Source organism: Salmo salar, chromosome 29 (assembly GCF_965601325.2).
Source record: "Salmo salar chromosome 29, fSalSal1, whole genome shotgun sequence".
Taxonomy (NCBI): domain Eukaryota; kingdom Metazoa; phylum Chordata; class Actinopteri; order Salmoniformes; family Salmonidae; genus Salmo; species Salmo salar.
In genome coordinates, this window is record NC_138319.1 from 44,513,587 (window position 1) to 44,527,252 (window position 13,666).

General features: G+C 43.6%; 1 protein-coding gene across 3 annotated transcripts in view; it reads right to left on the minus strand.

The window, feature by feature from the left end:
* mbtps2 (membrane-bound transcription factor peptidase, site 2) overlaps nt 1-13,350 on the minus strand; it is a 57,303-nt gene extending 43,953 nt beyond the window's left edge. The window contains exons 1-6 of one of the 3 annotated variants that reach the window (XM_082970848.1): nt 12,988-13,350; nt 4,569-4,717; nt 3,778-4,060; nt 3,431-3,534; nt 1,413-1,540; nt 818-936 (exon numbers count right to left, since the gene is read on the minus strand). In XM_082970848.1, the coding sequence (XP_082826974.1) occupies nt 818-936; nt 1,413-1,540; nt 3,431-3,534; nt 3,778-4,060; nt 4,569-4,717; nt 12,988-13,062 (858 nt within the window). In that variant the 5' untranslated portion in view covers nt 13,063-13,350. Of the gene's footprint in view, nt 1-817; nt 937-1,412; nt 1,541-3,430; nt 3,535-3,777; nt 4,061-4,156; nt 4,718-12,987 lie in introns of those variants that run through there. The other 2 variants (XM_082970849.1, XM_082970850.1) reach the window with 2 other exon arrangements.
* Between the last annotated feature and the right edge of the window lie 316 nt (nt 13,351-13,666).

Genomic DNA, 13,666 nt, shown 5'->3' on the forward strand with positions numbered 1-13,666 from the left:
ACATAAATGATGAGCTTTTTTGAACAAAACTACATTCGTTATGGACCTGTGATACCTGGAAGTGACATCTGATGAAGAGAATCAAAGGTAATGGATTATTTACATAGATCTCCCCAACATGACGTCTAGTCTGTATCGCAACGCGTATTTTTCTGGGCGCAGTGCTCAGATTATTGCAAAGTGTGATTTCCCAGTAAGGTTATTTTTAAATCTGGCAAGTTGATTGCGTTCAAGAGATGTAAATCTATAATTCTTTAAATGACAATATAATATTTTACCAATGTTTTCTAATTTTAATTATTTAATTTGTGACGCTGACTTGACTGCCGGTTATTGGAGGGAAACGATTTCCTCAACATCAATGCCATAGTAAAACGCTGTTTTTGGATATAAATATGAACTTGATAGAACTAAAAATGCATGCATTGTCTAACATAATGTCCTAGGAGTGTCATCTGATGGAGATTGTAAAAGGTTAGTGCATCATTTTAGCTGGTTTTATGGTTTTGGTGACCCTGTCTTTGACTTGACAAAACATTACACACAACTCTTGTAAATGTACTGTCCTAACATACTCTAAATTTATGCTTTCGCCGTAAAACCTTTTTGAAATCGTAAAACGTGGTTAGATTAAGGAGATGTTTATCTTTCAAAGGGTGTAAAATAGTTGTATGTTTGAAAAATTTGAATTTTGACATTTATTTGGATTCAAATTTGCCGCTCTTGAAATGCACCTGCTGTTGATGGAGTGCACCACGGGTGGCACGCTAGCGTCCCACCTAGCCCATAGAGGTTAACACTACTGTCCCACACTAACCTGCACCACCTCGGAGACGAGGGCTCCAGCCCCAGTGTAGTAAACAGGAAACAGTAAGACAGGCAACAGGAAGAGGAAACACAACGCTGCTACACACAGCACAAAGTTATGCCACACCCCTAGAGAGAGAGAGAGAGAGAGAGAGAGAGAGAGAGAGAGAGAGAGAGAGAGAGAGAGAGAGAGGAAGGAAGGAAGAAAGAGGGGAGGGGAGAGAGAGGAAGGAAGGGAGAGAGAGGAGAGGAGGGGAGAGAGAGAGAGGAGAGGAGAGAGAGAGAGAGAGAGGAGAAAGAAGGGAGGGAGAGAGGAGGGAGGAGAGAGAGAGAGAGAGAGAGAGGGAGGGAGGGAGGGAGGGAGCAAGAGAGGAGAGGGGAAGAGTGAAAGGGGGAGAGAGAGAGGCGAGTTTTGAAGATGGTTAGTTAAAACATGTTCACCGTTAGAGAGTGGTGTCTTAGTGATCACCTGCCAAGTGGACGAACAGATTTGATTCAACATGAACAGAAAACAACGGACGATGTTCTGGTTAGAAGCTACCCAATAGTACACACGCTCTCGTGTGTTTGCTCTCCTAGTTTAGATGTGTGTGTGAGAATCTTACCTGCACAGAAGATGCGTAGCTGTTGGGCAGGTGAGATGAGGTTGAGATGTGTGGTGAAGAGATCTACGAAAGCTCCGGGATAAACCACGAACACAAACACACCGAAACCGTTCACACGTACCTGCTCCCTACACACACACACACACAGAGAGACAGACACCACACACCACACACACACACACACACAGAGAGACAGACACCACACCACCACACACCACACACACACACACACAGACAGACAGACACACAGAGAGACAGACACCACACACAGGGAGACAGACACCACACACCACACCACACACACACACAGAGAGACAGACAGACAGACACACACCACACACACACACACACAGAGAGACAGACACCACACACCACACACACACACACACAGGGAGACAGACACCACACACCACACACACACACACACAGGGAGACAGACACCACACACACACAGAGAGACAGACACCACACACCACACCACACACACACACAGAGAGACAGACAGACAGACACACACCACACACACACACACACAGAGAGACAGACACCACACACCACACACACACACACAGAGAGACAGACAGACAGACAGACAGACACACACCACACCACACCACATACCACACACACACACACACACACACACACACAGAGACAGACAGACAGACACACACCACACACCACACCACACACACACACACACCACACACCACACACACACACCAACACACACACACACACACACACACACACACCACACACACACACAATTTTAAAGGTACCATTTTTTCCATGTGTACAACATCTAAAAACCTGCCTCACAATACTGAGAGCATTTACATTTCCAAAAATAGGTATTTGGTGTTTATTGGTGAAATAAAATAATATTTTTTCAGAGCCCCCGTACTACACAACGACGATGAGGAAGTGAATCGCTGGTTGGAGTACGTGAAAGTTAAATCGCAAAAAAAAAAAGATCCTTAAACATTTGAATTATTTGATTTGCTTTCTGAAGTGATGGGGTGTAAATGCACATTAATCTCAAATTAATTTAATCCTTGTAGTCTGGTGCATATCTGTTTTATCCCAGTTCAGTTAAAGCATGGTCCAGTTAGTGACTCAGTTCAGTTACAGTATGGTCCAGTTAGTGACTCAGTTCAGTTACAGCATGGTCCAGTTAGTGACTCAGTTCAGTTACAGCATGGTCCAGTTAGTGACTCAGTTCAGTTACAGCATGGTCCAGTTAGTGACTCAGTTCAGTTACAACATGGTCCAGTTAGTGACTCAGTTCAGTTACAGCATGGTCCAGTTAGTGACTCAGTTCAGTTACAGCATGGTCCAGTTAGTGACTCAGTTCAGTTACAGCATGGTCCAGTTAGTGACTCAGTTCAGTTACGCATGGTCCAGTTAGTGACTCAGTTCAGTTACAGCATGGTCCAGTTAGTGACTCAGTTCAGTTACAGCATGGTCCAGCTAGTGACTCAGTTCAGTTACAGCATGGTCCAGTTAGTGACTCAGTTCAGTTACAGCATGGTCCAGTTAGTGACTCAGTTCAGTTACAGCATGGTCCAGTTCAGTTACAGCATGGTCCAGTTAGTGACTCAGTTCAGTTACAGCATGGTCCAGCTAGTGACTCAGTTCAGTTACAGCATGGTCCAGTTAGTGACTCAGTTCAGTTACAGCATGGTCCAGTTAGTGACTCAGTTCAGTTACAGCATGGTCCAGTTAGTGACTCAGTTCAGTTACAGCATGGTCCAGTTAGTGACTCAGTTCAGTTACAGCATGGTCCAGTTAGTGACTCAGTTCAGTTACAGCATGGTCCAGTTAGTGACTCAGTTCAGTTACAGCATGGTCCAGTTAGTGACTCAGTTCAGTTACAGCATGGTCCAGTTCAGTTACAGCATGGTCCAGTTAGTGACTCAGTTCAGTTACAGCATGGTCCAGTTCAGTTACAGCATGGTCCAGCTAGTGACTCAGTTCAACATGGTCCAGTTAGTGTGTGTGTGTATATATCTTACCGTATTGCTGCCACGGCATGGCCCAGTTCGTGTATGACCCCACTGACCAGCAGAGCAGAGAAGAAGTAGGCCAGCTGACTGACTGGCAGGTTTATACCTGGGACCTGCACACACACAGCAGTCAGTACACACACACACACACACACACACACACACACACACACACACCAGTCAGTACACACACACACACACACACACACACACACACACACACACACACACACACACCAGTCAGTACACACACACACACACACACACACACACACACACACACACACACACACACACACACACACACACACACACACACACACACACACACACACACACACGTTCTTTGTACGTACCACCACCTGAAGTGTCTGTTGATTGGCTCCCTGAGGGTGGTCTGATGTCATCTGATGGACAGTCTGCTGCAGGGTTCTAATTAGCAGCACCACCGAACCACACATTGACACCAGCCCAAACACTAGACCACTGGTAAACCTGCACACACACATAGACACCAGGCCAAACACTAGACCACTGGTAAACCTGCACACACACATAGACACCAGGCCAAACACTAGACCACTGGTAAACCTGCACACACACATAGACACCAGGCCAAACACTAGACCACTGGTAAACCTGCACACACAGTGGAACCAGGCACAAGTCTTACCAGAGAGGTAGAGGATATGAGGGTTAAGGGTCAGAGGTCAGGGATTAGAGGTCAGGTCTTACCAGAGGTAGAGGGCGTGGGGGTTAAGGGTTAGAGGTCAGGTCTTGGTAGAGGGCGTGGGGGTTAAGGGTTAGAAGTCAGGTCTTACCAGAGAGGTAGAGGATATGAGGGTTAAGGGTTAGAGGTCAGGTCTTGGTAGAGGTCGTGGGGGTTAAGGGTCAGAGGTCAGGTCTTGGTAGAGGGCGTGGGGGTTAAGGGTCAGAGTTCAGGTCTTACCAGAGGTAGAGGGCGTGGGGGTTAAGGGTCAGGTCTTGGTAGAGGGCGTGGGGGTTAAGGGTCAGAGGTCAGGTCTTACCAGAGGTAGAGGGCGTAGGGGTTAAGGGTCAGGTCTTGGTAGAGGGCATGGGGGTTAAGGGTTAGAGGTCAGGTCTTGGTAGAGGGCGTGGGGGTTAAGGGTCAGAGGTCAGGTCTTACCAGAGGTAGAGGGCGTGGGGGTTGATGCGAGCGCAGCGTGAGAAGAGGCGGTTGAAGAGGGAGGTCTGCCAGCGGATGTGGAACGGAGAGAGAGACAGACCCTTTGACCCTAGCCACATCTCATAACAATGACCATATGACTCAGACAACTGAGGGAGAGGAGGAGAAAGAACGTGTTATAACATCCTCTGCCATTATCCTACACACAATATTCCAAATACCGGTATCGCAAGAATTAAGGTTTTGTGCTTTTTTATTTTATATTTCACCTTTATTTAACCAGGTAGGCTAGTTGAGAACAAGTCCTTTATTTAACCAGGTGGCTAGTGGAGAACAAGTCCTTTATTTAACCAGGTAGGCTAGTTGAGAACAAGTCCTTTATTTAACCAGGTGGCTAGTGGAGAACAAGTCCTTTATTTAACCAGGTAGGCTAGTTGAGAACAAGTCCTTTATTTAACCAGGTAGGCTAGTTGAGAACAAGTCCTTTATTTAACCAGGTAGGCTAGTTGAGAACAAGTCCTTTATTTAACCAGGTAGGCTAGTTGAGAACAAGTCCTTTATTTAACCAGGTAGGCTAGTTGAGAACAAGTCCTTTATTTAACCAGGTAGGCTAGTTGAGAACAAGTCCTTTATTTAACCAGGTGGCTAGTGGAGAACAAGTTCTCATTTACAACTGCGACCTGGCCAAGATAAAGCAAAGCAGTTCGACACAAACAACAACACAGAGTTACACATGGAATAAAGAAACATACAGTCAATAACACAATAGAAAAAAAGAAAGTCTATATACAGTGTGTGCAAATGGCATGAGGAGGTAAGGCAATAAATAGGCCATAGTAGCGAAGTAATTACAATTTAGCAGATTAACACTGGAGTGATAGATGAGCAGATGATGTGTAAGTAGAGATACTGGTGTGCAAAAGAGCAGAAAGTAAATAAAAACAATATGGGGTTGAGGTAGGTAGATTGGGTGGGCTATTTACAGATGGCCTATATACAGCTGCAGCGATCAGTTAGCTGCTCAGATAGCTGATGTTTAAAGTTAGTGAGGGAAATATAAGTCTCCAGCTTCCGCGATTTTTTGCAATTCGTTCCAGTCACTGGCAGCAGAGAGGAAAGGTGGCCAAAGGAGGTGTTGGCTTTGGGGATGACCAGTGAGATATACCTGCTGGAGCGCGTGCTACGGGTGGGTGTTGTTATCGTGACCAGTGAGCTGAGATAAGGCGGAGCTTTACCTAGCATAGACTTATAGATGACCTGGAGCCAGTGGGTCTGGCGACGAATATGTAGCGAGGGCCAGCCGACTACAGCATACAGGTTGCAGTGGTGGGTGGTATAAGGGGCTTTGGTAACAAAACGGATGGCACTGTGATAGACTGAATCCAGTTTGCTGAGTAGAGTATTGGAAGCTATTTTGTAGATGACATCGCCAAAGTCGAGGATCGGTAGGATAGTCAGTTTTACGAGGGTAAGTTTGGCGGCGTGAGTAAAGGATGCTTTGTTGCGATATAGGAAGCCCATTCTAGATTTAATTTTGGATTGGAGATGTTTAATATGAGTCTGGAAGGAGAGTTTACAGTCTAACCAGACACCCAGGTATTTATAGTTGTCCACATATTCTAAGTCAGAACCGTCCAGGGTAGTGATGCTAGACGGGCGGGCGGGTGCAGGCAGCGATCGGTTGAAGAGCATGCATTTAGTTATACTAGCGTTTAAGAACAGTTGGAGGCCACGGAAGGAGAGTTGTATGGCATTGAAGCTCGTTTGGAGGTTAGTTAACACAGTGTACAAAGAAGGGCCAGAAGTATACAGAATGGTGTCGTCTGCGTAGAGGTGGATCAGGGAATCACCCGCAGCAAGAGCGATATCATTAATATATACAGAGAAAAGAGTCGGACTGAGAATTGAACCCTGTGGCACCCCCATAGAGACTGCCAGAGGTCCGGACAACAGGCCCTCCGATTTGACACACTGAACTCTATCGGATAAGTAGTTAGTGAACCAGGCGAAGCAGTCATTTGAGAAACCAAGGCTGTTGAGTCTGCCGATAAGAATACGGTGATTGACAGAGTCGAAAGCCTTGGCCAGGTCGATAAAGACGGCTGCACAGTATTGTCTTTTATTGATGGCGGTTATGATGTCGTTTAGTACCTTGAGCGTGGCTGAGGTGCACCCATGACCAGCTCGGAAACCAGATTGCACAGTGGAGAAGGTACGGTGGGATTTGAAATGGTCAGTGATCTGTTTATTAACTTGGCTTTCGAAGACTTTAGAGAGGCAGGGCAGGATGGATATGGGTCTATAACAGTTTGGGTCTAGAGTGTCACTTCCTTTGAAGAGGGGGATGACCGCGGCAGCTTTCCAACCTTTAGAGATCTCGGACAATACGAAAGAGTCTTATGACCGTTTCTGTCCGCTTGTTCTCATGTTGTCTTTTTGGTCTGTCTCCTTCACTCCTACTGTGACTGCACTCTCTCATTCACACACACACACACACACACACACACACACACACACACACACACACACACCTCAACAATAAAGATAAGAGCACTTTCACTCTGACAAGCGGTTTGAACTCGCTACTTGCATTTTAGGTTTGGTCCAACAGAATCAGTCTTATGGACATCGAAACATTATTTTACTGTAATAGAGGAGAAAACCTTCCTAACGATACCCTATTTACATCTCAACTCCTCAAATCGCACACAGAGCAGACACTATTAGAACCAACATTGAATATGGAAAATGAATGCTCAGTTTGTCGAACGCGGCATTATGGTAACACTTACAGCTAGAAGGATTTTACCCAAAGACTGTATTACCAGCCGTCTAGTTTTATAAATGTGCAATAAGCATCAAACAATTATATAAGGAATTGGCAAGTTCTTCTCATTGTGAAAAATAAGGTAGGCCACTTGATTTCAACACTTGAACAAAGTGGACTGGATAGCATGCTGCTCAAACAGTTGAAGACGGACAGAAGGATGTGTTCATAACAATTCAACTAACTTTCTATCAAGCAAATAGATCCAAGTTGGCTAGACTTTAAATAGAAAGACTAGCTGGCTAATCACTAACACGTTGTGTTTGGGAGATGTGTTTATAGAAAGACTAGCTGGCTAATCACTAACACGTTGTGTTTGGGAGATGTGTTTATAGAAAGACTAGCTGGCTAATCACTAACACGTTGTGTTTGGGAGATGTGTTTATAGAAAGACTAGCTGGCTAATCACTAACACGTTGTGTTTGGGAGATGTGTTTATAGAAAGACTAGCTGGCTAATCACTAACACGTTGTGTTTGGGAGATGTGTTTATAGAAAGACTAGCTGGCTAATCACTAACACGTTGTGTTTGGGAGATGTGTTTATAGAAAGACTAGCTGGCTAATCACTAACACGTTGTGTTTGGGAGATGTGTTTATGAGACCTGGGTTAATTTTCTATAATAATATATATAAATATATAAATATAAATATATAAATAATAACTGCTACAAGATGTTGGTCATTAGTAGTAGATACGCATAGTTCTGGTTCAATTTGTTACAAAAAAGTCATTTTCATAGATAGTCGCTGATATGGATTTCATGTCTGTCTATTGCAAAAAAAAACTGGTAAACTATTTTGATAAAATAATTAAAATGACCAATGGTTCTTGTGTTGGTGGAAGGTTTATACTGAATTTAGCCTAGGTATAAAAACACAAGCCCCGTTTGAAATGCAGTGTATTTCACCTTAACTAAGCTTATATAGAGAAAACACACACACACACTATACACCTGAAGTCAGAAGTTTACATACACTTAGGTAGGAGTCATTAAAACTCGTTTTTCAACCAGTCCACAAATGTCTTGTTAACAAACTATAGTTTTGGCAAGTCGGTTAGGACATCTACTTTGTGCATGACACAAGTAATTTTTTTAACAATTGTTTACAGACAGATTATTTCACTTATAATTCACTGTATCACAATTCCAGTGGGTCAGAAGTTTACATACACTAAGTTGACTGTGCCTTTAAACAACTTGGAAAATTCCAGAAAATGATGTCAAGGCTTTAGAAGCTTCTGATAGGCTAATTGACATCATTTGAGTCAATTGGAGGTGTACCTGTGGATGTATTTTAAAGCCTTCCTTCATACTCAGTGCCTCTTTGCTTGACATCATGGGAAAATCAAAAGAAATCAGCCAAGACCTCAGAAAGATAATTGTAGACCTCAACAAGTCTGGTTCATCCTTGGGAGCAATTTCCAAACGCCTGAAGGTACCATGTTAATCTAAACAAACAATAGTACGCAAGTATAAATACCATGGGACCTGCAACCGTCATACCTCTCAGGAAGGAGATGCTTTCTGTAATCGGTATCGGTATCGGCGTTAAAATCATAATCGGTCGACCTCTAGTTTGTACACATGCATGTACACACACTCTCATTCAAATAAACACATACAAGAACACACACATACATGTAATAGTGCCAGACATGCACACAAACATATACAGTTGGCATTGCTGTTATGATTTCAGTTATCCATGATGTCCATTGTTTTAAATGTATTATTTTGTTTACATTTTTTTGCATTGTTGTTTGCTGTTTTCTTCTATGTTTTCGTTTTTTCTCTTTAGTTTATTCTCTTGGTTGTTGGTGCGTTGGGGGGTTCTTGGGGGGGAATAGAATTAATTGGATTTTTTATTTTCCTCCGGGGGGGGGGGACTGTGGGGGGGTCTTGGAGGGTTGAGGGAGCAGCTATTGGGGAACTGTGGGGGGGATCTTGGAGGATTGAGGGAGCAGCTATTGGGGAACTGTGGGGGGGATCTTGGAGGATTGAGGGAGCAGCTATTGGGGAACTGTGGGGGGATCTTGGAGGATTGAGGGAGCAGCTATTGGGGAACTGTGGGGGGGATCTTGGAGGATTGAGGGAGCAGCTATTGGGGAACTGTGGGGGGGATCTTGGAGGATTGAGGGAGCAGCTATTGGGGAACTGTGGGGGGATCTTGGAGGATTGAGGGAGCAGCTATTGGGGAACTGTGGGGGGATCTTGGAGGATTGAGGGAGCAGCTATTGGGGAACTGTGGGGGGATCTTGGAGGAATCGGGTTTCACTAGATTGTGACCATGAAAAAGGACACTATGACATATTTTATATCACTATCATGCACCCTCACACATAAGGATGGCTCTGATGCAGAAAGACTGATACATGTTTGATGGTGTCTTGATGCTGTATTGTTTGTCCTTCATGTTCTAATACTTTAATGTTACCCCTTCCTTGTGTTTTTAGCAATATATATATATATATATATATATATATATATATATATATATATATATATATATATATATATATATATATTTTTTTTTTAACGAGTCCTACATCAACATAACCTGAGAGGCCGCTCAGCAAGATAGAAGCAACTGCTCCAAAACCGGCATAATAAAGCCAGACTACAGTTTGCAACTGCACATGGGGACAAAGATGGTACTTTTTGGAGAAATGTCCTCTGGTCTGACGAAACAAAAATAGAACCGTTTGGCCATAATGACCATTGTTATGTTTGGAGGAAAAAGGGGGAGGCTTGCAAGCTGAAGAACACCATCCCAACCGTGAAGCACGGGGGTGGCAGCATCATGTTGTGGGGGTGCTTTGCTGCAGGAGGGACTGGTGCACTTCACAAAATAGATGGTATCATGAGGGTGGAAAATTATGTGCATATATTGAAGCAACATCAGTCAGGAAATTAAAGCTTGGTCACAAATGGGTCTTCCAAATGGACAATGACCCCCAAGCATACTTCCAAAGTTGTGTCAAAATTGCTTAAGGACAACAATGTCAAGGTATTGGAGTGGCCATCACAAAGCCCTGACCTCAATCCTATAGAAGATTTGTGGGCAGAACTGAAAAAGTGTGTGCGAGCAAGGAGGCCTACAAACCTGACTCAGCTACACCAGCTCTGTCAGGAGGAATGGGCCAAAATTCACCCAACTTATTGTGGGAAGCTTGTGGAAAGCCAGCCGAAACGTTTGACCCAAGTTAAACAATTTAAAGGCAATGCTACCAAATACTAATTGAGTGTATGTAAACTTCTGACCCACTGGGAATGTGATGAAAGAAATAAAACCTGAAATAAATCATTCTCTCTACTATTATTCTGACGTTTCACATTCTTAAAATAAATTGGTGATCCTAACTGACCTAAGACAGGGAATTTTTACTAGGATTAAATGTCAGGAATTGTGAAAAACTGAGTTGAAATGTATTTGGCTAAGGTGTATGTAAACTTCTGACTTCAACTGTATATACAGTGAATCGCCCATAAGTTTGAAAAAATGTAGATATGAATTTTAGGCCATATCATTCTGCCATTTACACCGATCGTCCTAGCCCCCGTACGCACACTGATCGTCCTAGCCCCTACAGGACTGTAACTACCCATTGGATATCATGAAATTGGGGATAAAAAAGGGGAAAACATTTTTAAATTAAAATTCATAAAAGATAAAGTGGTTGTGAGATCAAAAAACCTGAACAAAAAAACTTGGGGAAATCAGTCTTTTTGATTTTGGGGAAATCAGTCTTTTGGATTTTGGGGAAATCAGTCTTTTGGATTTTGGGGAAATCAGTCTTTTGGATTTTGGGGAAATCAGTCTTTTTGATTTTGGGGAAATCAGTCTTTTTTTGCTGTGGTATCAAGTATTGATTTTTCTAATTCTTCCCTCTAGAAGATTTAGCAGAAAATTACAAATGGCACTGAAATCTGCAATAAATAAGTGTTGTACTTCATTTTAAGTCTCTTTTTGAACTTTAACAGCTACATTAAATCTATCCAAATCAATGTAAAATTCAAATCAAACTTTATTCGTCACATGCGCCGAATACAACAAGTGTAGACCTTACTGTGAAATGCTTACTTACAAGCCCTTAACCACCAGTGCAGTTCAAGAAAGAGTTAAGAAAATATTTACTAGATAAACTCAAGTAAAAAATAAAAAACACAATAAAATAACAATAACGAGGCTATATACAGGAGGTACCGGTACCGAGTCAATGTGCGAGGGTTTAGTTTAGTCGAGGTAATTTGTACATGTAGGTAGGGGTGAAGTGGCTGTGCATAGATAATAAACAGAGAGTAGCAGCAGTGTACAATATAAATGGGGGGGGGTTCAATGTAAATAGTCCGGTGGCCATTTGATTAATTGTTCAGCAGTCTGATGGCTTGGGGGTAGAAGCCTTGGTGCCCTGGTACCGCTTTCCGTGCGGTAGCAGAGAAACAGCCTATGACTGGGGTGACTGGAGTCTCTGACAATTTTTGGGGCCTTCCTTTGACACCGCCTGGTATATAGATCCTGGATGGCAGGCAGCTTGGCCCCAGTGATGTACTGGGCTGTACGCACTTCCCTCTGTAGCTCCTTACGGTCAGATGCCGAGCAGTTGCCATACCAGGCAGTGATGCAACCTGCTCTCGATGGTGCAGCTGTAGAACTTTTTGAGGATCTGGGGACCCATGCCAAATCTTTTCAGTCTCCTGAGCGGGAAAAGGTGTTGTCGTGCCCTCTTCACGACTGTCTTGGTGTGTTTGGACCATGACAGTTATTTGGACTATGAACACAAGGGCATGCTAATTTAAAAGATGGCTAGTCATTATTAGCCTGGTTCTGTATGGAATGCAGGAACATTATGGAACACTAACGAAATGGTGCAACTAAATGACGTTCTGGTGCCACCAAATGAAAAGGTTGGTAGGACAGTAGTAATGTTACGGTTGTTTCCGAAGCTCCGAGGCATGCATCGACATTGCTAAGCAGTTTGCCTCGAAACAGTGTGCTGATGCTTGTATCACTTTATCAGAAATATGTGATCAATGACGTCCGATGCTTAGTTTTGTCGAACAACCATTGGTTTGGTAGAAGACAAAAGGCTACCCTGTGATACGGAATATGCGACGTTATTTATAATTATTTGGCTGTTCTAAATTCTTTTCACCAGCAGGTGCGACTAGCCCCTATATAGCAGTGACCCCAACACCATTTCTGAGTCCTAACTAGCCCCTGGCCATCTTTTACCCCAGTTTAATCAGCTGTGTTTGTTAGGGATGTGGGAAAGTGTAACCCAGCTCTGGATCCCTGGTCTAGACACTTCACTGCCAGGCCTGGACAGAGCAGAATGTATACAAATCCTACTACATGCATCGTTCTGTACATGGATCACCATGTGACCATAACACGTTTCTAGCTATTACAGGAAACACATTCTACTATGTCAGATGGAAACATAGCGGAATAGTGAACTAGTTAGTTAACGTTAGTTAATTACATAACAATACATTACTCGTTAGATCTGGTCCGTCGTGCAGATAACTTGGTCGAGGGACCGGATCTAATGACTAACGTTAGCGAGCATATAGTCAGTAAAACGTTACCTTCAGAAGCACGTCTGTTAGATAGACGAAACACCAGCCGCCCAAAACACACACGACGAGCGGCACGGGAATCATGGCGAGAGAAAGAACAGACACATACAGCGGGAAATAAATATAACTCAATCTCTACACGGTTAGAGACCAGCTCATGATTCGGTATTGTTGCTAACCGACTGTTTACTGAAACCTTCACCACTGTGCGACGCCACTTCCGGGTTGCTGACGTAAGGCCAGAGCAGTCGATAAGGTCAGACAGTAAAAGATCGTCCCGGTAAACCAGAGCAGTCGATAAGGTCAGACAGTAAAAGATCGTCCCGGTAAACCAGAGCAGTCGATAAGGTCAGACAGTAAAAGATCGTCCCGGTAAACCAGAGCAGTCGATAAGGTCAGACAGTAAAGTGGAGAAGGATCGTCCCGGTAAATGACGGTGTTGTGCTGAAAACCTGCTGCCAGAATCCCCGCACACACTCAGTTCTTCATTGCTGCGACTTGCTTGCTAGTTGAAATTTCTGCTCTTCACTCCGTTGTCAGTTTAGCCAACATTTCACTGATCTTAGTAGCAAAAAGCATTTTTTATTTGTGTCCTTCAAGGCAGCTGTCAATGATCACGTTAGGCTGCGTTTCATTTCATTTTTATGGCGGTTTGATTGTGGGGGAGGCACTAGTAATGTCTCCAGTT